Here is a 26,537-nt window from a genome sequence, read left to right on the forward strand (position 1 = left end):
GATCTTCTTTTCTCTGATAGCCCAACAGTTTTTGGGTAAATGGGGGGAGGAGTGTGAGGCCGGCCAAGAATAGCAGCGAGTGTGCTTCTTGTGAAGTGTCTCTCAATGTTGAGAGGGCCTGGGGGGCCCAGACTGACGGCAGAGAAGTAAGAGGAAGGAGCCCTTGTGGGTGGTGGCAGGGGGAGTGTTATTTTAATCTGGGTGCCACGTCCCCCCCCCCAACCAACCAACCCTCTCGCTCTCTGTCCCTCACACTATTTTCTCTCTTAAATTCTCTACTTTTCTGTTCCTTCTTGCTCTCTTTCTGCACACCTCTCCCTTCATCCTTCCCCATTTGAGCTCATATTCAGTGTTTTTGTTCACACTCTCACTGTAATAATATATGCCATTTTAGCAGATGCTTTTATCCAAAGTGATTTAGTCATGCATGCATATATTTTACATATGGGTGGTCCTGGGAATGGAACCCACTATCATGCCGTTACAAGTGCCATGCTCTACCAACTGTCTCCTCTCTCTCCCACATAAGCACACACAGTTCTCACCTTACCACAGTCAAGGACATGCGGTGTGCCTATTCCGGATATATGTCAGGTGTGTCAGTAACGTGTCCGAAAGCGTGTTCATGTGGCCCTTTTAACGGGGCAGGCCGTTTGCGTTCTCCAGTTATAGGTTGGTGGTGCTGTCTCATTTTCAATGTTCCTCCTCCCCTATGGACTGTATGTGTTTGTGGTACATTGGTTACATTTTCAACAACATTTTTTTTTAGCTGGTATGAAATACTGTTAAGAATAATAGCCCACTTGTTTTACAGTACAGTGTGTGGGGCCCAGTGGTGTGGTGTTCTTAAAGAGATAAATTACCCCAACACAGATACAGATGTTTTCATGTATCCTACTCTACTCTGCCCACACACAAGCAGCTCAATTCTGATGTTTTTCCACTAATTGGTCTTTTCACCAGTCAGATCAGATCTTTTGCCAATAACTGGGCAAACGCACACCATGTGTTGTCTGCTATAGTATGCTTTAGGAAAAATCTGCATGCTTCAATACTGTTCTTGTCAGTTGGACAGTGACATGTGTTCCCCAGGACCCCCTGGGAGGGCTGAGCTGCTCTAAGCTCATTGTCACACGTTGGCATGCAGTCAGACAAGCTATCCGAAGGCTGTAACACCACTAGTTATTAACCTTGCCCATATACTCGTGGTTCACGGCAACCGGAACCACATCAAGGACGTGCTGGAGATGGAGCGTCTGATAAGCGTACGTACGACTCACTCACTTAGATTGTCTGTCTTAATAGTAACACAGACAGCCCTGTAGTAGGTGGGAGACTGCATTCATCTCAATCTCGTGTCATCTATTTTTTCTCTCCTCTCTAAGATGCCCCTTATTTCTAGTCTCGCTCTCGCTCTCGCTCTCGCTCTCGCTCTCGCTCTCGCTCACAATCTCCATGTCTTGGGTACATTTGTTGCTTTGGCACACCTCTCTTAAAGTTTATATTTTCTCTCTTCTCTTTTCTTCTCTCACTCTCTGGTTCATCAGGCTGTTATGTGCTGCTTCTCTTATCTTTTCCTTTTTATTTAACTTGGGAAAACACCGGAAGAGCAGGTAACACATAGACCAGATTGGCAGTGTAGTCTAGCCCACTCACTGCAGGTGTGATTCAATGCGATCTCTGAAAGAGCACATCAGCAACACCCATACATACGACACACTTGCATTATTACTCCTACGCGTGTCCACAACCAATCTATCATGAAAAACAGTGTGCCACTGTGCCTGTTCTTAGTTCATTCAGGAGTATGTCAGTGGACAACAGAGTTGAGAGATGGAAACGGACAGTCAAATTATGCCTTAATTCTCTATAAATAGAACAAATGCCTCAGGCAAGTTCTACAGACAGGGAACTATTAACGTGCAAAGAACTTCAACATGCCAACGAGGCACTCGGGTAAATGTTTGCACCTTTCTGGTGTTGGTTCTTGATAGTCCAAAATGGCTTCCTTTGATCGTCTCCCGTCCTTCATCCAACTCAGCAGCACAGATCTGAAATAGATCAACAAGTAAAATAAGGCTAGATAGTGAATCAGACCCCTTGCCTTTTCTACATTTTGATATGTTACAGCCTTATTCGAAAATGGATTATCAATCTACACATTGCCCCATAATGACAAAGCAGCCTCTAGTCTTCTTGGGTATAACGCTACAAGCTTGGCACATCTTTAGGGCTCCCGGGTGGCGCAGCGGGTCTAAGTCACTGCATCTCAGTGCAAGAGGTGTCACTGCAGTCCCTGGTTAAAATCCAGGATGTATCACAACCAGCCTTGATTGGGAGTCCCATAGGGCGGCGCACAACTGGCTCAGTGTCCTGGTTTGGCCGGTGTAGGCAGTCATTGTAAATAAGAATTGATTCTTAACTGACTTACTTAGTTAAATAACGTTTAAATAAAAGGTTAAATAAAATAAATACATGTCAGTGAGGACTGTTCTCTCATATCTATATATCTGAAAACTCCATAACGTTGTACTCTAGAAGATTCATCTATTGTTAATCTAGAGCATTATATTACTTACTTACCTCTCCCAGGTCATAGAGTGCATGAGTCTAAGAAAATACTGCCCTAATCCACCACCTCCACCTGCCTAAATGTCTAAAAGCAAAAAGCTTTTAAACCCTCTAGAATTATTGTTATTCAATTTTGAAAGTAGACTAATCCCAGAAAGACAAGTCACAAGTGACGGTGCATCCTACTGAATTCAACGGAAGTAGCTGCCCATATTGAGGTTATTTGTTGTTGATGTGATGGTATGATAAGGGGTGGGACTGAGGAGGTGAGCTGGAGGGACAGTGGTGGCAGCAGAAAAAGCCCAACAAATGTGTCAGGCTGAAGGTCAAGCTGTGTGTGCCCGTGCAGCAGTTTTTAGCTGCTAGAGAAACTGAATCCATGATATGCCATCAAACCCCAGCAGCTTTGGGACATTTGCTCAGGTAATCATGCAAATCTCTGGGGGATTTTTTGGCCCCTATATCTTTGTCATTTTCATGTTATAGCCTATGGAACAAAACAAGTTCCAACTCAGTCAAAGCTATGGTTCTTTTAATTCCTTCAGTGTAAAGTGAGATGAAATGCATGTATTCATGGGTGTTGGTATTTCCACGTGGAGTTGATGAACATCAACAAATAGCAACACAGAGCAGTCAGTGCACTATCTTGCTAACCTTATTTAGTTAACATAAAGCTATCTATTGTTGCTGGATGTTTTTTAAACTATACCATATTCAAAAGATTAGCCAGCTGACTATTGCTGGTACTAGAACTAGATTTGTTATAAGCATTGATTTAGGGAAAACGTCACCACAGATGGAAAACGTCACCACAAAATCTTTGACTTAACCATCTAATGTTATTTCAAGTTTGTGCATTTTCCATAACTTGCGGCTGCGGATCTGCCATTAAATAGTTAAGAAGAATAAGAGGAAGCTCTGGTAATATTGATAAGTATTGAAAGCATTTTTCTACATTGTAATGGACAAGGTGCAAAGTTTGGTTGGCTGCTCATGGTTCTCGCAGGATAAGTTAAATTATAGGCTACAATGACTTTGCTCATGATCATGCATGCCGCAAATGACATGTAACTAAGTTTTGGATTTTCTTTTGCAGGTGCCTTTTCATTATATGGAAAGAAACTCATGGTTTCGAGCTAACGTTGTTACACATATCAAAGCAGTGGAGCCTGTAGTGAAGCAAAACTTTAGTGGTCAAAACCATTAATCTTGGGGTGACGATGGAGCAGGTTTGCAAAATGCTATCATATCACACAATTATACCATTTTATAAAATGGTCATTATATACACTGAGTGTACAAAACATTAAGAACACCTTCCTAATATTGAGTTGCGCCCCCCTCTTTTGCCCTAAACAGCATTGATTCGTCAGGGCATGGCCTCTACAAGGTATCAAGCATTCCACAGGGATGTTGCCCCATGTTGACTCCAATGCTTCCCACAGTTGTGTCAAATTGCCTGGATGTCCTTTGGGTGGTGGACCATTCTTTAATACACACGTGAAACTGTTGAGTGTGAAAAACCCAGGAGTGTTGCAGTTCTTGACAGAAACTGGTACGCCTGGCACTTACTACCATACCCCTTTCAAAGGCACTTCAATATTTTGTCTTGCCCAATCACCCTCTGAATGGCACACATGTACAATCTACGTCTCAAAGCTTTAAAAATCCTTCTTTAACCTGTCTCCTCCCCTTCATCTACACTGATTGAAGTGGATTTAACAAGGGACATCAATAAGGGATCACAGCTTTCACCTGGATTCATCTAGTCAGTCTGTCATGGAAAGAGCAGGTGTCCTTAATGTTTTGTACACTCAGTGCATATATTTTTAATACAGACCAGCTCAAAATAAGTGAAAATTGACAAATTACCCGCTGAAAAAAATATACACTATCATTCAAAAGTTTGCGGTCACTTAGCTTTTCTTTCAAAAAGGACATTTCTATTTTTTTTGTCTATTAAAATAACATCAAATTGATCAGAAATACAGTATAGACATTGTTAATGTTGTAAATGACTAGTGTAGCTGGAAATGGCAGATTGTTTAATGGAATATCTACATAGGCGTACAGAGGCCCATTGTCAGCAACCGTCACTCCTGTGTTCCAATGGCATGTTGTGTTAGCTAATCCAAGTTTTAAAAGGCTAATTGATCATTAGAAAACCCTTTTGCAATTGTTAGCACAGCTGAAAATTGTTGTCCTGATTAAAGAAGCAATAAAACTGGAATTTAGACTAGTTGAGTATCTGGAGCATCAGCATTTGTGGGTTCGATTACAGGCTCAAAATGGCCAGAAACAAAAACATTTCTTCTGAAACTTGTCAGTCTGAGAAATTAAGGCTATTCCATGCGAGAAGTTGCCAAGAAATGGGAGATTTTGTACAATGCTGTGTGCTACTCCCTTCACAGAACACTCTCCCTAACCAGAATAGAAAGAGGTGCACCGGAGCCTCCCACTCAACTAAGCGAAAGGGGGAGAAGGGCCTTGGTCACAGAGGTGACCAAGAACCCAATGGTCACTCTGACAGAGCTCCAGAGTTTGTCTGTGGAGATGGTTGTCCTTCTGGAAGGTTTCACCATTTTTCCAGCACGGCCTTTATGGTAGTGGCCAGACGGAAGCCACTCCTTAGTTAGTAAAAGGCACATGAAGGCCTGCTTGGAGTTTGTCAAAAGGCACTTAAAGGACATCTCAGACCATGGGAAACAAGGTCCTCTGGTCTAATGAAACAAAGATTGAACTTTTTGTCCTGAATGCCAAGAGTCACATCTGGAGGAAACCTGACACCATCCCTAGGGAATGCACGGTGGTGGCAGCATTATGCTGTGGAGTGGCTTCGGAACAAGTCTCTGAATGTCTTTGAGTGACCCAGCCAGAGCCTGGACTTGAACCTGATCGAACATCTCTGGAGAGACCTGAAAATAGGTGTGCAGTGACACTTCCCCATCCAACCTGACAGAGCTTGAGAGGATCTGCAGAGAGGATTGGGAGAAACTTTCCAAATACAGGTGTGCCAAGCTTGTCGCCTCATATCCATGAATACTCGAGGCTGTAATCTCTGCCAAATGTGTTTTAACAAAGTACTGAGTAAAGGGTCTGAATACTTATGTAAATGTTTTTAATTTTTACATTTTTTTAAAGTAAATTTGCAACAGTTTCTATACCTGTTTTTGCTTTGTCATTATGGGGTATTGTGTGTAGTTTGAGGAAAACAAGCAATTGAAGAATAAGGCTGCTACATAACAAAATGTGAAATGTCAAGTGGTCTGAACTTTCGGGAATGCACTGTATATCATATTTTCACTAAAACGATTACTTATTTACTTAAATATGGGAGGTTCTGGACATTGTCTTTCAGCTCTAAAAAGTGGATTTATACTGGTGAGGCTGTTAAAAGAAACTCAATCCAGATATCAGCCCTCTAATTCGTTTCATACGAACAGGCCTACTAGCCTATAAGCGTTTTAGTTCTTTTTGAAAATGTTTTTTTTTATGGGATGTCGATGATAGACTGGAGAACTGAGGCAATGATTATTTGGAAGCACCAGTTTTTTGGGGTTGGTGTTATGACCTGATTTTGAACCTTTCTCTTCCTCCTCACTATAAGCTCCTTGCTCTGTGCAGGGATAGGCCACATAGCTGGCTGGCAGCTTGTAGCTCCTGGTTTAGTAAGAAGAATGCCCCTCTCCCCACAGGTGTTATTACTACCTATGAGGGTTTAGAGCTTGAGGTAGTTGCCTCATACAAGTACCTGGGTGTATGGCTAGACGGTATACTGTCCTTCTCTCAGCACATATTAAATCTGCAGGCTAAAGATAAATCTATACTTGGTTTCCTCTATCGTAATCGCTCCTCGATCACCCCAGCTGCCAAACTAACCCTGATTCAGATGACCATCCTGCCCATGCTAGACTACTTAGACGTAATATATAGATCAAATTTTATTTATATAGCCCTTCGTACATCAGCTGATATCTCAAAGTGCTGTACAGAAACCCAGCCTAAAACCCCAAACAGCAAGCAATGCAGGTGTAGAAGCACGGTGGCTAGGAAAAACTCCCTAGACAGGCCAAAACCTAGGAAGAAACCTAGAGAGGAACCAGGCTATGTGGGGTGGCCAGTCCTCTTCTGGCTGTGCCGGGTGGAGATTATAACAGATCATGGCCAAGATGTTCAAATGTTCATAAATGACCAGCATGGTCGAATAATAACAAGGCAGAACAGTTGAAACTGGAGCAGCAGCACAGTCAGGTGGACTGGGGACAGCAAGGAGTCATCATGTCAGGTCGTCCTGGGGCACGGTCCTTGGGCTCAGGTCCTCCGAGAGGGAGAAAGAAAGAGAGAATTAGAGAGAGCGTATGTGGGGTGGCCAGTCCTCTTCTGGCTGTGCCGGGTGGAGATTATAACAGAACATGGCCAAGATGTTCAAATGTTCATAAATGACCAGCATGGTCAAATAATAGTAAGGCAGAACAGTTGAAACTGGAGCAGCAGCATGGCCAGGTGGACTGGGGACAGCAAGGAGTCATCATGTCAGGTAGTCCTGGGGCATGGTCCTAGGGCTCAGGTCCTCCGAGAGAGAGAAAGAAAGAAGGAGAGAATTAGAGAACGCACACTTAAATTCACACAGGACACCGAATAGGACAGGAGAAGTACTCCAGATATAAGAAACTGACCCTAGCCCCCCCGACACAAACTACTGCAGCATAAATACTGGAGGATGAGACAGGAGGGGTCAGGAGACACTGTGGCCCCATCCGAGGACACCCCTGGACAGGGCCAAACAGGAAGGATATAACCCCACCCACTTTGCCAAAGCACAACCCCCACACCACTAGAGGGATATCTTCAACCACCAACTTAACATCCTGAGACAAGGCTGAGTATAGCCCACAAAGATCTCCGCCACGGCACAACCCAAGGGGGGTGCGCCAACCCAGACAGGATGACCACAACAGTGAATCAACCCACTCAGGTGACGCACCCCCTGCAGGGACGGCATGAGAGAGCCCCAGTAAGCGAGTGACTCAGCCCCTGTAATAGGGTTAGAGGCAGAGAATCCCAGTGGAAAGAGGGGAACTGGCCAGATCAGAGACAGCAAGGGCGGTTCGTTGCTCCAGAGCCTTTCCGTTCACCTTCCCACTCCTGGGCCAGACTACACTCAATCATATGACCCACTGAAGAGATGAGTCTTCAGTAAAGACTTAAAGGTTGAGACCGAGTTTGCGTCTCTGACATGGCTAGGCAGACCGTTCCATAAAAATTGAGCTCTATAGGAGAAAGCCCTGCCTCCAGCTGTTTGCTTAGAAATTCTAGGGACAATTAGGAGGCCTGCGTCTTGTGACCGTAGCGTACGTGTAGGTATGTACGGCAGGACCAAATCAGAGAGATAGGTAGGAGCAAGCCCATGTAATGCTTTGTAGGTTAGCAGTACAACCTTGAAACAGCCCTTGCTTTGACAGCAAGCCAGTGTAGAGAGGCTTGCACTGGAGTAATATGATCAAATGTTTTTGGTTCTAGTCAGGATTCTAGCAGCCGTATTTAACACTAACTGAAGTTTATTTAGTGCTTTATCCGGGTAGCCGGAAAGTAGAGCATTGCAGTAGTCTAACCTAGAAGTGACAAAAGCATGGATTAATTTTTCTGCATTTTTCGACAAAGTTTCTGATTTTTGCAATATTACGTAGATGGAAAAAAGCTGTCCTCGAAATGGTCTTGATATGTTCTTCAAAAGAGAGATCAGGGTCCAGAGTAATGCCGAGGTCCTTCACAGTTTTATTTGAGACGACTGTACAACCATTAAGATTAATGTCAGATTCAACAGAAGATCTCTTTGTTTCTTGGGACCTAGAACAAGCATCTCTGTTTTGTCCGAGTTTAATAGTAGAACGTTTGCAGCCATCCACTTCCTTATGTCTGAAACACATGCTTCTTGCGAGGGCAATTTTGGGGCTTCACCATGTTTCATTGAAATGTACAGCTGTGTGTCATCCGCATAGCAGTGAAAGTTAACATTATGTTTTCGAATAACATCCCCAAGAGGTAAAATGTATAGTGAAAACAATAGTGGTCCTAAAACAGAACCTTGAGGAACACCGAAATTTACAGTTGATTTGTCAGAGGACAAACCATTCACAGAGACAAACTGATATCTTTCCGACAGATAAGATCTAAACCAGGCCAGAACATGTCCGTGTAGACCAATTTGGGTTTCCAATCTCTCCAAAAGAATGTGGTGATCGATGGTATCAAAAGCAGCACTAAGGTCTAGGAGCACGAGGACAGATGCAGAGCCTCGGTCCGATGCCATTAAAATGTCATTTACCACCTTCACAAGTGCCGTCTCAGTGCTATGATGGGGTCTAAAACCAGACTGAAGCATTTCGTATACATTGTTTGTCTTCAGGAAGGCAGTGAGTTGCTGCGCAACAGCCTTTTCTAAAAGTTTTGAGAGGAATGGAAGATTCGATATAGGCCGATAGTTTGTTATATTTTCTGGGTCAGGTTTGGCTTTTTCAAGAGAGGCTTTATTACTGCCACTTTTAGTGAGTTTGGTACACATCCAGTGGATAGAGAGCTGTTTATTATGTTCAATATAGGAGGGCCAAGCACAGGAAGCAGCTCTTTCAGTAGTTTAGTTGGAATAGGGTCCAGTATGCAGCTTAAAGGTTTAGAGGCCATGATTATTTTCATCATTGTGTCAAGAGATATAGTACTAAAACACTTGAGTGTCTCTCTTGATCCTAGGTCCTGGCAGAGTTGTGCAGACTCAGGACAACTGAGGTTTGGAGGAATACGCAGGTTTAAAGAAGAGTCTGTAATTTGCTTTCTAATAATCATAATCTTTTCCTCAAAGAAGTTCATGAATTTATCACTGCTAAAGTGAAAGTCATCCTATCTTGGGGAATGCTGCTTTTTAGTTAGCTTTGCGACAGTATCAAAAAGGAATTTCGGATTGTTCTTATTTTCCTCAATTAAGTTAGAAAAATAGGATGATCGAGCAGCAGTAAGGGCTCTTCGGTACTGCACGGTACTGTCTTTCCAAGCTAGTCGGAAGACTTCCAGTTTGGTGTGGCGCCATTTCCGTTCCAATTTTCTGGAAGCCTGCTTCAGAGCTCGGGTATTTTCTGTGTACCAGGGAGCTAGTTTCTTATGAGAAATGTTTTTAGTTTTTAGGGGTGCAACTGATTTTTGTCCTCTGGCGTCCTTGGGTAGGCAGAGGAAGTCTGGAAGGGCATCAAGGAATCTTTGTGTTGTCTGTGAATTTATAGCACGACTTTTGATGGTCCTTGGTTGGGGTCTGAGCAGATTATTTGTTGCAATTGCAAACGTAATAAAATGGTGGTCCGATAGTCCAGGATTATGAGGAAAAACATTAAGATCGTCAACATTTATTCCATGGGACAAAACGAGGTCCAGCGAATGACTGTGACAGTGAGTGGGTCCAGAGACATGTTGGACAAAACCCACTGAGTCGATGATGGCTCCGAAAGCCTTTTGGAGTGCGTCTGTGGACTTTTCCATGTGAATATTAAAGTCACCAAAGATTAGAACATTATCTGCTATGACTACAAGGTCCGATAGGAATTCAGGGAACTCAGTGAGAAACGCTGTATATGGCCCAGGAGGCCTGTAAACAGTAGCTATAAAAAGTGATTGAGTCGGCTGCATAGATTTCATGACTAGAAGCTCAAAAGACGAAAACGTCATTTTTTTTTGTTTGTAAATTGAAATTTGCTATCGTAAATGTTAGCAACACCTCCGCCTTTGCGGGATGCACGGGGGATATGGTCACTAGTGTAGCCAGGAGGTGAGGCCTCATTTAAAACAGTAAATTCATCAGGCTTAAGCCATGTTTCAGTCAGGCCAATCACATCAAGATTATGATCAGTGATTAGTTCATTGCCTTCGAAGTAAGGGATCTAACATTAAGTAGCCCTATTTTGAGATGTGAGGTATCATGATCTCTTTCAGTAATGACAGGAATGGAGGTGGTCTTTATCCTAGTGAGATTGCTAAGGCGAACACCGCCATGTTTAGTTTTGCCCAACCTAGGTCGAGGCACAGACACGGTCTCAATGGTGATAGCTGAGCTGACTACACTGACTGTTAGTGGCAGACTCCACTATGCTGGCAGGCTGGCTAACAGCAGGTAAGGGTGCTCTCGAGCGGCTAGATGTTCTTTACCATTCGGCCTTCTGATTTGCCACCAATGCTCCTTATAGGACACATCACTGCACTTTGTAAACTGGTCATCTCTGTGTACCCATCGCAAGACCCACTGGCTTATTTATAAAATCCTCTTAGGCCTCACACCCCCCTATTCTGAGCTACCTACTGCAGCCCTCATCCTCCACATACAACACCCGTTCTGCCAGTCACATTCTGTTAAAGGTCCCCAAAGCACACACATCCCCAGGTCGCTCTTCTTTTCAGTTTGTTGCAGCTAGTGACTGGAACGAGCTGCAAAAAACGCTCAAACTATACCATTTTATCTCTTCATTCAAAGACTCAATCATGGACACTTACTGACAGTTGTGGCTGCTTTGTGTGAAGTATTGTTGTCTCTACCTCCTTGTGCTGTTGTCTGTGCCCAATAGTGTTTGTACCATGCTCTGTGCTGCTGCCATGTTGTGCTTCTGCCATGTTGTTTTGTCATGTTTGCTGCCATGCTATGTTGTATTAGGTCTCTCTTTATGTAGTGTTGTGGTGTCTCTCTTGTCGTGATGTGTGTGTTGTCCTATATATTTATTTTATTTTACATTTTTAATCCCAGCAGGAGGCCTTTTGGTAAGCCGTCAGTGTAAATAAACATTTGTTCTAAACTGACTTGCCTGGTTAAATAAAGGTTCAACTGGGCCATACCTCAGACTGTGACCTTGAGTTCAACCTGGGCCCTGGCCTCCCGCCCTCTCCTGTCCTCATACTGCTTCCCTCACGTCCACCCAGAGCCCTGGAAAGACCTCTGAACACAACGTGTCACCCCACTTTCCTAGAAAGGTGCAAGCGAGCGAGGATTAGGCCTATATGGTACGAAATCACACATGCACACACTGACTCTCATGAACATGCATTTGTATTTCCTGGGGATTTTCTCACAGTCACCATGCCGAAGCCCATCCTCCTTTTATTGCAAAGTGGAAAAGCTTTTCTAGGAAAAGGAATGATGAAAGGGCTTTGTTGTGTTCGTGTTTGGATCTGGATCTGGTGACTCCCCCGCCCTGTCCAGCCAAGTGCTGCGTTCAGTATGATACAGGCAGCTCTCCATGAAACCCAGTAGCCCTCAGAGGGTAAATGAGGGAAGAACCATAGTTCACAGAGCTCTTCTGCACTGATGGTTTGTGGTGGTTTGTACCATCACTGCACCGTGGGTATTTTTCCCCTATAACTTCTGCTGGTTGCACTTACCTGTAGGTTTCTACCCTAACCTCAGCTTTTGCATTTTAACAAGTTCTGGTTAGGGCATTTAGAATGCTACAATAATAGAAACACACTGATAACATTAAACAATTCCTTAAAAGCTAGTAGAAAGAAAAGGAAGTGCTTCTTGGATACAAAATCATAGAGCTTTGTAGCAAAAATGTTGACTTTTTTATACTTTTTTGGGGGCAGGGTTTTAATTAATTGAACCTAGAAATGTTTTGAAATGCACTCGATCTGCTCAGTACAGTTACAGCAGTGGTAACCAACCTTTTCCAAGTCAAGATCACTGAGTCAAAATGCTAAAGCATAACTTAAAAAAATTGAAACATTATTAAAAACATTTCTGTAGCAATTAAGTTTGAATTGCATTATCACTGCATATTGGCTATGCTTGAATTGCCCTGCCAATGTTGTTCTTTGGAAATTATATTTAAAAAATATATCGTATATATGATCACCCTGGATATAGATCAATTGTTGTGTTACTTGTGAGCACAGCAAAGTGAGCATAATAAATGTAAAACTTTTATTTTTGAACTGGACTGACAGCCTGCATCTGGTCAGTCTGAGGGGAAGGGGGCAGCATAGTGGCTGCCTCTGACCATCCCTCTGCAGAAAAAGTGAAATATTCCTCAATATTAAAAAAGATAAACACAAATAATAACAACGCAAGCTTATCGGAACACTTTGCTATACCCCTTCATTGCAACTGCAGTGTTGGTTGCAGCGTGTGGAAGTAGGAAGAAAGCACATTTGATGGCTTATAAAGGTATTGAACAAAGTGTTGACAGTGCTGAATAACAACTTAAACATGAACTTACACAAACAGCAGCTCTTTGCTGTATTCGTTGAGTCTCTCTAGTCATGGTTTTAAACATTTTGAAATCTCACAATATCAACTTTGCTGTGCATTTAAACTTCAAGGCTTCTTTTTACAGTCTACAGCTTGAAGGAAACTGTGCAGACATGGTGATCTGAGCTACCTGATTGGCCAGGGGTAGGCTTGATTTGCTCTCTGGGCCTGCTGGGTAAGCGGAGTTCTATCATCACACATGAAGTGGTTCAAAATGGGAACAGTTTGCCTTCTTGGCACTAGGGCTGCTGAATCAAGTGCACCTACCGCCAACAGCGATAAATTAATACAAAAAAATATTGTTTTTAACAGAAATGATCAACTAGGAATGCCTTGGAGATCGACTGGTGACCACTGAGTTAGCGCATAGGCCTGGATCCTTGTTATACAGAACTAGCACCTAGATGGTTTGCTGTGTAGCTTCTACTGACACACTATTTCCTCAAAGTAAGTTAAGGCACCAATGACGTTTTGAGTTGTTGCAAAGCTTCTACATCACCCCCTGTTCTTGATCCTACAGAGAAACACATCTTACTATCAAGAGTATTTATCTTGTCTTTCGGTCTCTCCCGCTTTGCAACACATAGTGGGGACTGGGGATATAAGAGGAGAAAAGGACATTTGTTTTCAGATATGACCGCTAGCACATGGCCTGGGAGTCTGGCTTTACCACTGCCCTGCCACTGGCAAGCTATAGCTTTTAGCCTAAAGCAGTAATCAAATGGAAAAGCTTCCCAGCTAAATAATTATCTGCAGTAGAAATCAACCATCTTTACCCCAAGCTCACAATATCAACTGTCATATGATATGACCATTCATTATTTGGTGTGATAAAGAAGTATAATTTTGTTTCAGAAATATTAGGCCTACATCCTTGGCTGTTATACATCCATCTTTCCTCAACCTATATAGTTTATAATTCAAGGCTGTCTTGTAGCCATAATTGTTCCTCAATCAAAAGAACTTGGGGCTATCGTCATATTGCATATTGCATCACATAAGTATAACACCTTGACAGTATCATTTTTGAAGTTCAATTCCTTTAATCAGGAAATCTAACATTAGTAGGACAGTATTGCATTCATTACTACCTCTTCTTTAAAATGGGATTCATACAGTAGCATGTCTGGAGGTTTCACCCTCAAGGATGAAGTCATCTACTAATTCAACAGCAGTTGATCTTACACTGGAAAAGTTGGCACACACATTGAATTTGCAGTTAACTTGTCGCCACTGATCAGTGGTTACTGTAATGGTGTAGATCTGTTGTTCTTGAATGGCTCTTCCTGTATTCCTGGTGTGCACTAGCGTGATAGTAATGCTGGTCTGCATTAACATGCTCGCCTAAAGGCTAGACGTTAGTTCCGAGGGAAATGGGATAGTGGCGCCATCTTAAGATCTGGGTCACGGTTTCCCAAACTCACGAAGTTCCCCAGATGCCTGCGGGTGATCATCTCAGATTCTGTATTGCTGTTCATCTCATGGCGACCAGCATATTGGTCGTCTTCCTGACCTATGAGACGCCACACAGCCACTAACTGTGCTTGACAGATTCTACCGCATGACTTAATGAAGCTCAAGTGTCTATTCTATTAATGCTGCGATGAGTCCTATGGTTCCAAAGAGGTGTTTTACTTTATACACCCAACTGTGGCTATTTCATTGTTTAAGAGCGGATGTAGGCTAATTGTCATAGCAGAGTTGTGAGTGTACATGGGTGTGTATGAATTGAATTGGTCTGGACAGAGCTGATACGATCTCCAAAGGATGATAGGACTTTTGATTATTCTTGGGGCTCCTCAGGAACTTCCCTCACACCCTCACCGTGTTTCCCTAAATGTCATCTCAAACTGCCAAATATAACGATGCACCATCTGCTAGCATCAAGTAGTGTGTGTGTGTGTGTGTGTGTGTGTGTGTGTGTGTGTGTGTGTGTGTGTGTGTGTGTGTGTGTGTGTGTGTGTGAATGACAAATTCTGCTGGTGACATACTTTCCTGCATGCGAAACGGTCGGCTTTCTGCAGCATACTTAGTCAAGTTCCTGATTTTAGATTTCCACTATATGAGCCCTCAGCTTTGAGAGTAGACCATGGGAATATCATGCAGTGCTGATTTAAAGCTTATCCCAGTAGTGCCTGCGGTCTATCCACTAAGTGTCGTAAAGAGACTGGTGGGACTGGGAGCCATGTTTTCATTAAGGGTGGCTCCCGCCAAAATGAGCTGTGATGTCAGAGTTCGGAATGATACAATTGGTAGCGTGCACCCCCAGCCTGTCTGCGACAGGGAAATAAAAGGCGTAAGCCTACATGTTTAACAGGCCTCGGCTAAATGTCTACTTTGAGACAAAATGGCGGGCAAATGGAACCAGAAAGCCCCCACCCCCACATCCTAAACCTGATTTGACCATTAATGGAGCGTGTTAACTTAATCAGTGACCCAGCACGGCTCAGCTCAGCCTGGTCCGGCCTTGGCCCACACATGCCTCCCCACTTCCTTATGCTCTCTCCTACGCTATTTTTCTTTTTTTTCTCGGTCTCTCGCGCTCTCCTCCACTTACACCTCTTTCTCTCTCTTATTCTCTCCCCCACTATGTTTTTGTCTCAGTATTGTATGCTTCCTGGAGGGATAAGTGCTGGTGCTGATGTGAGAATGAGGGTAAAGAGATCTGGGGGGGGGTGGGTGTTTAATGACATTGCTGTTGATTCTGCAGCCATCTGCTGTGTGTGTTTATGAGCGACTGAGTAAAGAAATGTCAGAAGTGAGAGAGAGCGATAACAGATTGAATGTGAGTTGAGGAAAACACATGGAGTGAGATGTTTCTTTATTCTGTATGTCTACCACAATCTCTGCATTTGACATAAGTCACAAATATAACTATGATCTGTGAATATATATATATACAAATATTTTATAAATAAAACTATAATCTGTAAATATGTAAAAATATTTCACCTATATTCACCTTAAGTCACAAATTCACTCATGATCTTTAAATACACTATCCAAAAGTATGTGGCCACCTCTTTAAATGAGTGGATTTGGCGATTTCAGCCACACCCATTGTTGACAGGTGTATAAAATCAAGCACACAGCCATGTAATCTCCATAGACAAACATTGGTAGTAGACTGGCCTTACTGAAGAGCTCAGTGACTTTCAACGGAGCTGAGGATGCCACCTTTCCAACAAGACAGTTTGTAAAATTTCTGCAATGCTAGAGCTGCCCCGGTCAACTAAGTGCTGTTATTGTGAAGTGGAAACATCTAGGAGCAACAATGGCTCAGCCGCGAAGTGGTAGGTCACACAAGATCACAGAACGGGACCGCCGAGTGCTGAAGAGTGTGGCACGTAAAAATCGTCTGTCCTCGGTTGCAACACTCACTACCAAGTTCCAAACTGTTTGTGGAAGCAAGGTCAGCACAATAACTGTTCCTCGGGAGCGTCATGTAATGGGTTTCCATGGCCGAGCAGCCACACGCAAGCCTAAGATCGCCATGTGCAATGCCAAGCGTCGGCTGGAGTGGTGTAAAGCTGGCCGCCTTTGGACTCTGGAGCAGTGGAAACGTGTTCTCTGGAGTGATGAATTACATTTTACTATCTGGCAGTCTGACGTACAAATCGTGTTTGGCAGATGCCAGGAGAACGCTACCTCTCCCAATGCATAGTGCCAACTTGAAAGTTTGGAGGAAGTGGAGGAATAATGGTTTGGGGCTGTTTTTTCATGGTTTGGGCTAGGCCCCTTAGTTCCAGTGAAGGACAATCTTAACACTACAGTACACAATGACATTATATAGACAACTCTGCTTCCAACTTTGTGGCAACAGTTTGTGGAAGGCCCTTTCCTGGTTCAGCTTGACAATGGACACCTTGCACAAAGCGAGGTCCACACAGAAAGGGTTTGTTGGCCAGCACAGAGCCCTGACCTCAACCCCATCGAACACCTTTTGAGATTAATTGGAACGCCGACTCCGAGCCAGGCCTCACTCGCCCAATATCAGTGCCGGCCTCACTCATGCTCTTGTGGCTGAATGGAAGCAAGTCCCTGCAGCAATGTTCCAACATCTAGTGGAAAGCCTTCGCAGAAGAGTGGTGGCTGTTAAGCCAGCAAAGGGTACCAACATTGTGGACACCAACGAGCAGGTGTCCACATACTGTTGGTCATGTAGTGTATATTCAACATGGCTCACAAATGAAATGTAGAATGATTTGTAAAGTAATGATGAGTAAATGTTTAGAAATCCCTGACATTAACAACTGTGGAATGTGCATTCAAAAAGTGCTTGTGGATCTCTATTCACCCACTAATTAATTTGTCATTTTTGTGTTCACTTGTAATGTATCAATATTAATATATAGCACAACTGGATTTCACCCTGGTGTCATAATCAAATAATTTAGACCGTTTGCAAGTTTTGACGGTTTGGGAGTGAGCTTCTCTTCTTCTGCATCGACCATGCAGTGCAGGTAGCTAAAGTGATCGCTGTCTTCATTATGAAATGATCAACTTTACCCTGTATATGGAAAAACGACCATATATTCAGTTTTTTTTATCTCAAGCAAAACTACCAAAACTACTGCTGATAGCGAACCTGAACATTCAAAATAAAATGTAATGTAAGCCCTGATGAGCATGTAGCCTACCTATAGCCAGATGAGAGTTGTGTCTCCGGTGGTAGCTTATGCTACTTTCCGGTAAAACATAATTGTCAACTGCGCAATTAACAACCAATGTCATTTCTTAGGATATTCTTTCACACAAAAAAATGATATTGCGCAAACCATTTTACAAACGTTTGAATGCTGAATGTGACATGCAGATGTGTCAGATCAGGAATAGGCCCACAAGTGCCTTTTTTAGAATGTATTCACACACTTTTACCTTTTTCACATTTTGTTGTTACAGCCTGAATTTCAGATGGATTAAGTTTCGATTTAGTTTCACTGGCCTACACACACAGTAGAATTATGCTTTACATTTTTTCGTTATAAATGAAAAGTCATTAAATATATGGTGAGTATTTGTGAAATATTTTTACATTTACGGATTATGGTTTAATTTACTAAATGTTTTGCTATATTTATCGATCATAGTTTTATTTGTGTTATGTTGAATATACCCACGGATTATGGTGGACATAATTACAGAATAAAGTAACAAATCTCACTATAGAAACTCATCAGCATGGGATATCCACCTTTATCAAAAGGAGTAGATGAGGATAGACTGAAAGAGGGGGAGAGGAACAGCAATTTATCTATGAATTACAGCTCTATGGAGGCCACTACTTCAATAGAGAAAGAATGAGGGAGGATGGAGAGAGGGATGAGAGAAGTCAAGCAAGGCAGGCAGGTTTAAGCCCACTGAAAATGTGTGATTATGTGTGATTGAGCTGCGAGAGGGGGTGGGAGAGCCCACAACAGCATATTGCAAGGACAGGACAACAAAGCCTCTCGTTTGGGAGAGAGAAAGAGAAGGAGAGGATGGAGCATGGGTGAAGAGTCGGCAGGTTACCGTTCTTATGTGTGTTTTTTGGACTTCATTCTGGAACTGATTGGACCTTCTGTTTTAACCTTGCCGAGCAACTTGTAGAAGAAAGTATTGTTTGTTATTTAAAGAAATTGTAATAAATTCTTAATTTACTCCTGGACCCTACCCTAACATACATGAAGGGGATAGGGGTTGGAATGGGGCATTCCTCTAGTCCCACGTCTGTAAAACTGTGTGTAGTGTGTTGTTTGCAATAATTTCTACTAAATATTTTCTTAGACATACAAAGCTTCAAGCACCATTTAAATGGGAGGGAAGTCAATGAATCAACATTTGCCCAATATCTTGATGAATTACAGCGCCCAGAAAAGTCACAGGAGCAGAGGACACAACTATGTAGGTGATGATGCCTATACAGTATGTTTGTGTCTACCTCCGTGTGTGTACAGTATTTGCTCGCTGTACAGGACCAGGAGGGTACATATTTAGCAACGAAGCTGGAGAGGGGATGAGAGCATTAAGCCTGCTCAGCAGGCTGCGAATAGCAGGCCCCAGGACAGGAACAGGACTGGACCGGCCAAACATAGAGAGGGGAGAGCGAGACGATCAACAACCGCAGTGCTAATACATTTGTCAGTGCCATCGAGACCATGACTCTGCCGTCAAATTTAGACTGCGGAGAGAGAGAATCAGTGGGCAGAAGCTGTTTCTGCTTCTTGTTTGAATTTTTTTCACGTTCGTTCTCGCTCTACTACCCCCTTCATCCAGATGTCTGCTCAGCTAGCCTCCAGATGTCCCCTCCCTCCCCTCCCATTGTGGAGAGGTGCTTTCTACACACACACACACACACCACCCATCGTGGCTGTGTTTATCTCCCTCTCCGGGGAGGATTAGTGATCCTCATCAGTGCCTGCCGCCGCCCTCGTTGGCCTCCTGCCACCTCATTGGCTGCTGCTCTCAGGACCACCGCTGACTGGAGATCACTGTGACGACCAGGAAGGGGGAGATCTGTTATTGCCTTGGTGGTGGGGAGGCGACCACTCACCAAATCACCGACCAGCTGGGACCCCGAAAACATTGTGAGGGGGGAAAAAAGGATTGAAGGAAATAGAAAAAATATAATAACAAGGGATTAACTGTCAGCTTCAACGGAGCAATCAGGGAGTTCGTTGAAAACGGCACCAAAAAACACCCAGATATTCTCTCGCTCTCGCTCTCTCTGCCTCTGTCTCCCTCTGTGTGTGCTAAGTTGCTGGTCGAAGTGGACAGCTGTTCAAAAACAAGGGAAGAAGGATGGAGGAAAAAAACAGTGAAATAAAAAACAGCCCTTGGGTAAAATACTCATTCTACATCCTCTTGTTTTCTAAAGCCACCATAATATGAGAGAGAGGTGCATCGCTGAACTAGTGCAGCATGCATCAGCACTGAGGCAGGACGAAGGAAGGAGCGGCGTGTGAGAGACGGTGACAGCCTGTGATAGAGGGATGAGGGAGGAGTGCAAGGGAAAGGGAGCGAGAGAAGAACTGGAAGGTCATTACCACTAGGCGAGACAGAAATGAACAGGGATCTGTCACCCTTTGACACCTACTCTCTTAAAGGCTACCTTCAACACAAATCAACAAAAGAGCTGAATCCTGCTGCATTCGCATATACGAAAGCCCTCCACAGAACCTGACTCAACCAGCCAATGCATTCCCAGAGGAATGGCCTATGTCCATTGTGAAGAGGACACTCCTACCTTGTTCCTATCCTTCTAAATGTACCTAACCAAAGAACTTGGTCACTTGTTATGACTGTCTGACCACAACATCCTCTTTTGACTGCGACCCAAACCAGGAATTGGCCTCTGTCTACAGAAAGGAAGAAGGGAATAACTTTGACCAGCCGCTGCTAAGAGGAATAGCCTCATCTGTTGTTCAAGAGAACACACACTGGATTGGTGAATGTGTCTCAAACCAAGACGGACTAGGTGTACTAAAGAGACATCCCTATTCCCTAGAATCTCTACACTGTACTACAAGCAGGAATATCTGTATCGGTTGACGTAAACTCCTACTGGAGGGGTAGGCTGAGGCAATTGGAGAGCTGACAGACAGATTGACCGTCAGACAGGTGGCATTTGATCTCAACATGGGAGAGACAGCCGAGTACCAGCGACTGTCCAGCGATGACGAGGAGGTAGTTCCCTTAACACCCACACGTATCATATAATGATGGTCACTTGTTTTCGAACAGTACTGCTGTCTAGCTATTTATCGGTAGAATATGCAGCATGCATTATGACATGCCAGGAAGTATGTGTCTGTCTTTCAGGTCCTCTTCTTGTGGGTGTACCTGAAAGCATTCAGTGTATTATTTATTCGTCATTATTTTGATTGTGGGCGAGGTCTTTCAAGTCTACTGATTCAACAAATGACTGTCTTCATATCTGCCCAAGTCTAGTGCTTTGTATTGTAGTCTGAATTTAAAGCACTCCACCAGGGTTATATGCCCTCTGTGTGTATACTCAATTCATGCTGTGTGTGTTCCAGGTACCCATCTCGTAGAATAATCATAGCCACCCTTTTTCTCCCATTGGTTGAACAAATGCAATGTTTACGGCTAAGCTAGCTATATTGTTTGTGTCTCTATCTGTAATGGTCTGTGTGTCTGCTAAACCCTTCTGTTCATGACCCAGTCACACACTCACGCATACACACACACTCACCCAGCCTACGTTATTGAATGCAGAACCATGAGGTCATAGATGAAGTGCTGCTGACTGAGCTTCGTGATAGGACTCACCCACACCCTGCTCTGTCCTCCATCCATCCTTCTCTCTCATTTACTTTCCCTCCTTTCTCATTAGTGTGATATGCAGTCTGCATTGACAGAGTAGCCTGTTCTGTTAGGTCGGGGGAGGAGGGCTATGGTTGCCAAAGAGGAGCTAGCTATGCCAGGGAGTGCCTTCTGAGGAGAAAAGTGTCTTTTGACTTTGTTACATTAGGTTTTTCATAACCTGTACATTACCCAGCGTGTGTGTTTTTGTTTATTTTCCTCGATTGGTTTCTCTCTTTTTTTTTGCTGGGCATGTAAAGTACATATTGACCTTGCAAAGAAGTCAGGTGTGTGTTGTCTCTGACTAGAATTTTGGTGCTCGGGTTGGTTGGTTGGCTGTAGGCTCAATTTTCGTCTGGCTTTAAGGTGGCGCTCGTGTCAAACACACGTTAGTTTGATATTTTGTAATGTAAAAACTGGTGCACTGGCATTTTCCAGCCCTAAAGCCAGGTTTGGCAAGTTACCTGTCTTCTATTAGCTCGCTTGTGCTGAGATGGGCGTGGTGGAAATGTTTGAGGTTTGTCCTTAAAAACATGATCCAAAGTGCTCATTTCAGGCAGCGCTGATATTTAAGACCAACCAAAAGCTGGTTTTAGCGGTAACGCAGTTTGTTATGGCATGAATTTTGACAGCGGATACGAAGCCTATCCAGCCGTGAATCACAGTGCCCATATGTGACCCACCATCTGTATCCGGTCCTACGTAGCAACATTCGAATGTTTATTTTTACATTGGATAAAAGTAGAGACTCAGAGCTACAAAATGGTATATAATACACTACAGTTGAGGAACAATGGGAACTTTCCTGCTTTGAAAGTTGATAAACTTTGGTAAACTCACTTTTGAGAAAATGTCCTTTGAATATTTTGATACTACTACTGGAGAGCCCTACTTTTTCTACACCCATTCAACATCGTTCACACCCTCTTAAGCCTATCCCCCACCTATCTCTTTAAGGGTTGATCCAAGCATTCTGTACTAAGAGCAGTCAAGCACCCAAGCTAACTTGCTAGCTACTTCCAGACATCGAAGTGAGAGAGAACAGCTCACCTAACATTACTCACCCTAGCAGAGCTGGTTAGGCTGTTATGTTATCTAGAGTAAAGGTCGAACCATTTTTCGGAATGGCTGATTTAATTAGGTCCGATTGCAAGTTTTCTTAACAATCGGAAACGGAAATCGGTATTTTTGTCCACCGATTTGGACGATTTAAAAAAAAAATAAAAAAATAATAATAATAAATAAAAAGTATTTTTTTACCACTTTATTTAATCTTTAATTAACGTCTTGGTGACGGGGCAGTATTTTTGCGTCCGGATGAAATGCATGTCCAAATTCAACTGCCTGCTACTCATCCCCAGAAGATAAGATATGCATATTATTAGTAGATCTGGATAGAAAACACTCTGAAGTTTCTAAAACTGTTTGAATCATGTCTGTGAGTATAACAGAACTTATTTAGCAGGCGAAACCCCGAGGACAAACCATTCAGATTCTTTTTTTTTTAGGTCACTCTCTTTTCAATGGGTTTTCATTGGGAATCCATATTTCTAAGGGACCTTCTTGCAGTTCCTATCGCTTCCACTGGATGTCAACCGTCTTTAGAAATTGGTTGAGGTTTTTCCTTTGTGTAATGAGGAAGTACAGCCATCTTGAACGAGGATAACTTGAAGTGTACTGTTAGATAGAGGCACGTGACCAGAAAGCATGCTGCAGTTTTTTCCTCCTGTATTGAACACAGATCATCCCGTCTTCAATTTTATCGATTATTTACGTTAAATACCTAAAGTTGTATTACAAAAGTAGTTTGAAATGTTTTGGCGAAGTTTACAGGTAACTTCTGGTCACATTTCGCAAGTTGGAACCAGTGTTTTTCTGGATCAAAATCGAACAAAGGGACCATTGTGATGTTTATGGGACATATTGGAGTGCCAACAAAAGAAGCTCGTTAACTAGGCAAGTCAGTTAAGAACACATTCTTATTTTCAATGACGGCCTAGGAACGGTGGGTTAACTGCCTCGTTCAGGGGCAGAACGACAGATTTTTACCTTGTCAGCTCGGGGATTCAATCTTGCAACCTTACAGTTAACTAGTCCAACGCTCTAACCACCTGATTACATTGCACTCCACGAGGAGTCTGCCTGTTACGCTAATGCAGTAAGCCAAGGTAAGTTGCTAGCTAGCATTAAACTTACCTTATAAAAAACAATCAATCAATCATAATCACTAGTTAACTACACATGGTTGATATTACTAATTTATCTAGCGGGTCCTGCGTTGCATATAATCGATGCAGTGCATATTTGCGAAAAAGGACTGTTGCTCCAATGTGTACCTAACCATAAACATCAATGCATTTCTTAAAATGGATACACAGAAGTATATATTTTTAAACCTGCATATTTAGCTAAAATAAATCTAGTTTAGCAGGCAATATTAACCAGGTGAAATTGTGTCACTTCTCCTGCGTTCATTGCACGCATAGTCTGGGTATATGCAACAGTTTGGGCCTCCTAATTTGCCAGAATTTTTATGTAATTATGACATAACATTGAAGGTTGTGTAATGTAATAGGAATATTTAGACTTATGGATGCCACCCGTTAGATAAAATACGTAATGGGTCCGTATTTCACTGAAAGAATAAACGTCTTGTTTTTCGAAATGATAGTTTCCGGATTCGACCATATTAATGACCTAAGGCTCGTATATCTGTGTGTTATTATGTTATAACTAAGTCTATGATTTGATAGAGCAGTCTGACTTGAGCGGTGGTAGGCACCAGCAGGCTCGTAAACATTCATTCAAACTGCACTTTTGTGCGTTTTGCCAGCAGCTCTTCGTTGTGCTTTAAGCATTGCACTGTTTATGACTTCAAGCCTATCAACTCCCGAGATTAGGCTGGTGTAACCAATGTGAAATGGCTAGCTAGTTAGCGGGGTGCGCGCTAATAGTGTTTCAAACGTCACTCGCTCTGAGACTTGGAGTGGTTGTTCCCCTTGCTCTGCATGGGTAACGCTGCTTAGAGGGTGGCTGTTGTCAATGTGTTCCTGGTTCAAGCCCAGGTAGGAGCGGGGAGAGGGACGGAAGCTATACTGTTACACTGGCAGTACTAAAGTGCCTATAAGAACATCCAATAGTCAAAGGTTAATGAAATACAAATGGTATAGAGAGAAAGTCCTATAATTCCTATAATAACTACAACCTAAAACCTATTACTTGGGAATATTGAAGAGCCATGTTAAAAGGAACCACCAGCTTTCATGTGTTCTCATGCTCTGAGCAAGGAACTTAAACTTTAACTTTCTTACATGGCACATATTGCACTTTTACTTTCTTCTCCAACACTTTGTTTTTGCATTATTTAAACCAAATTGAACGTGTTTCATTATTTACTTGAGGCTAAATTGATTTTATTGATGTATTATATTAAGTTAAAATAAGTGTTCATTCAGTATTGTTGTAATTGTCATTATGACAAAAAAATCTGCTGATTAATCGGTATCGGCTTTTTTTGTTCCTCAAATAATCGGTATCGGTATCTGCGTTGAAAAATCATAATCAGTCGACCTCTAATCCAGAGCGTTGGTGACTGCAACTGTGATGTCAGATTGGCCTTTGGTAGGTTCAGAGCGCACATAGGACGCTCTGGCCGATGAGTAGGGTTGATCTGAACGTTCTGGACCTCACAATAGCAGTCAAGCACCCAAGTTAAGTTAACTGGCTAACATTGGCTAGCTTGCTAGCTACTTCCAGACACATAATGAGAGAACACCCCACTCTGACAATTTTACTCGCCCTAGCAGAGCTGGTTAGGCTGTTTTCATGTTATCCAGAGCGTTGGTGACTAACTGTGCTGCTGGCAACAATTTAGTTACGTTTTTTTTGCCAACGTTTACTGACACCGGCCATATTCCACGGGTGTTGAGCATTCATAAATTCACAAGTTATTCTGTGCTCTGGCACAATCAGACGAGAGTAGATGACCAGGCTGAATATACAAATGCACCCGGAATGGTTACTTGTATAGTGGAGTCTTTTGTTAAGACATGTAGCTAGCTAGATAAACAATGAACCATAATCCCAACTAATGATGAATCTGCAGGTAGTTAATCAACCAGATTCAATGTTAGCTTGCTAACATTAGGCTATAGCTAGCCAAGCAAATGGCTCTGAGATAGGAATAATAATATTATACACGTAACGTTAGCTAGTGAGCCAGCTAACGTTAGCTAGCATGCTAGGTAAACAATGATCCGTAATCCCAACTCATGATGTTACTACCCTGCCTGAATCTTCAGGTAGCTAACTGACTAGGTTCAATGTTAGCTAGCTAGCATTAGGCTATAGCTAGCCAAACAAATTGCTCTGAAATACGAATAATAAGATTATACACGTAATGTTAGCCAGCCAGCTAACGTTAACTAGCTAGCTAACAGTGCACTTTAACTTGAAATGAAATGTGTAATATTTAGAAATGTAGCTAGCTAGACTATCTTACCCATATACATAATTCATGGATGGACGCATCTCCTGTCGGATGTCATGATTGCCCTTAGTTTGAAGATGTAATCCGGAGACAGGTGTTTTCTCCATTTCGTTAGATAACATACTCGAAATCCACTGATTTCAGAACATGGTCCTCCAGAAAGTGGAGAGCACCACTTAATGCAGTTTTACTACACGATACCTTTGGAAAAAAAAGCTGTGTTAGACAGGATTACCTACATACTGACCAGCTCAAATAGACAGAAGCGTGCTATATGGCAGACCAATCCAAACTCATCTCTCGGCATGTCCAGCCCACACATTATCTTAGTCAATCATGACTAGTGAGAAAGTTGTATGTTTCCGTGGCTAGCCAACTAGGCTTGTAATTTATCAATTGTAATTGTATTTACAGATGGCATACAAGTTTGTTAGAAGGCATATTAAAGTTTACATGTTCCAGAAGGCATTTCTGCAAACAAATGTATCTTGATAACATTTTTAGAAACATTCAAATGCCTCTCCTTTGAAGTAGTGACATGCGACATACACCTAGCTTCTTGAAACGGGTCACATAAGGGTATGGAACAAGAGTAGCCTAATGTGCTTTGAGTGCCTTTTTATACTTCGTATTTAGAAACATAAACAGTTTATTTCCCATTTCATTGTATTTGATTAAAAACCAAGCATAGCCTCCCATCTCAATTAAGGCTCTTTTTTGTCTGCCCAATGCAATCATGAAGTAGTCAACTGCCGATAAAGGGTTTGGCTCCTGAGACCGCATGAAAATAAATATTAATCACCAAAGCTTTATTAAAATGTCTGAGAGGAATAAAGTTTGAGAGGAATAAAACAGTGAGCTGACATTCCCTTTTTAACTATGGATTGTAGGCAGGTC

At 42.7% G+C, this 26,537-nt stretch overlaps 1 protein-coding gene across 5 annotated transcripts in view; it reads left to right on the plus strand.

Moving 5' to 3' along the window:
• LOC118402293 (activated CDC42 kinase 1) overlaps nucleotides 1–26,537 on the plus strand; it is a 155,377-nt gene that overhangs the window by 33,846 nt on the left and 94,994 nt on the right. The window contains exon 1 of one of the 5 annotated variants that reach the window (XM_035800378.2): nucleotides 19,294–20,512. The exons of the other annotated variants lie outside the window; for them this stretch is intronic. Within the exon in view, the coding sequence (XP_035656271.1) occupies nucleotides 20,465–20,512 (48 nt within the window). The 5' untranslated portion in view covers nucleotides 19,294–20,464. Of the gene's footprint in view, nucleotides 1–19,293; nucleotides 20,513–26,537 lie in introns of those variants that run through there. 5 annotated transcript variants of the gene reach the window in all.

Source organism: Oncorhynchus keta, chromosome 23, assembly GCF_023373465.1.
Source record: "Oncorhynchus keta strain PuntledgeMale-10-30-2019 chromosome 23, Oket_V2, whole genome shotgun sequence".
Classification (NCBI taxonomy): domain Eukaryota; kingdom Metazoa; phylum Chordata; class Actinopteri; order Salmoniformes; family Salmonidae; genus Oncorhynchus; species Oncorhynchus keta.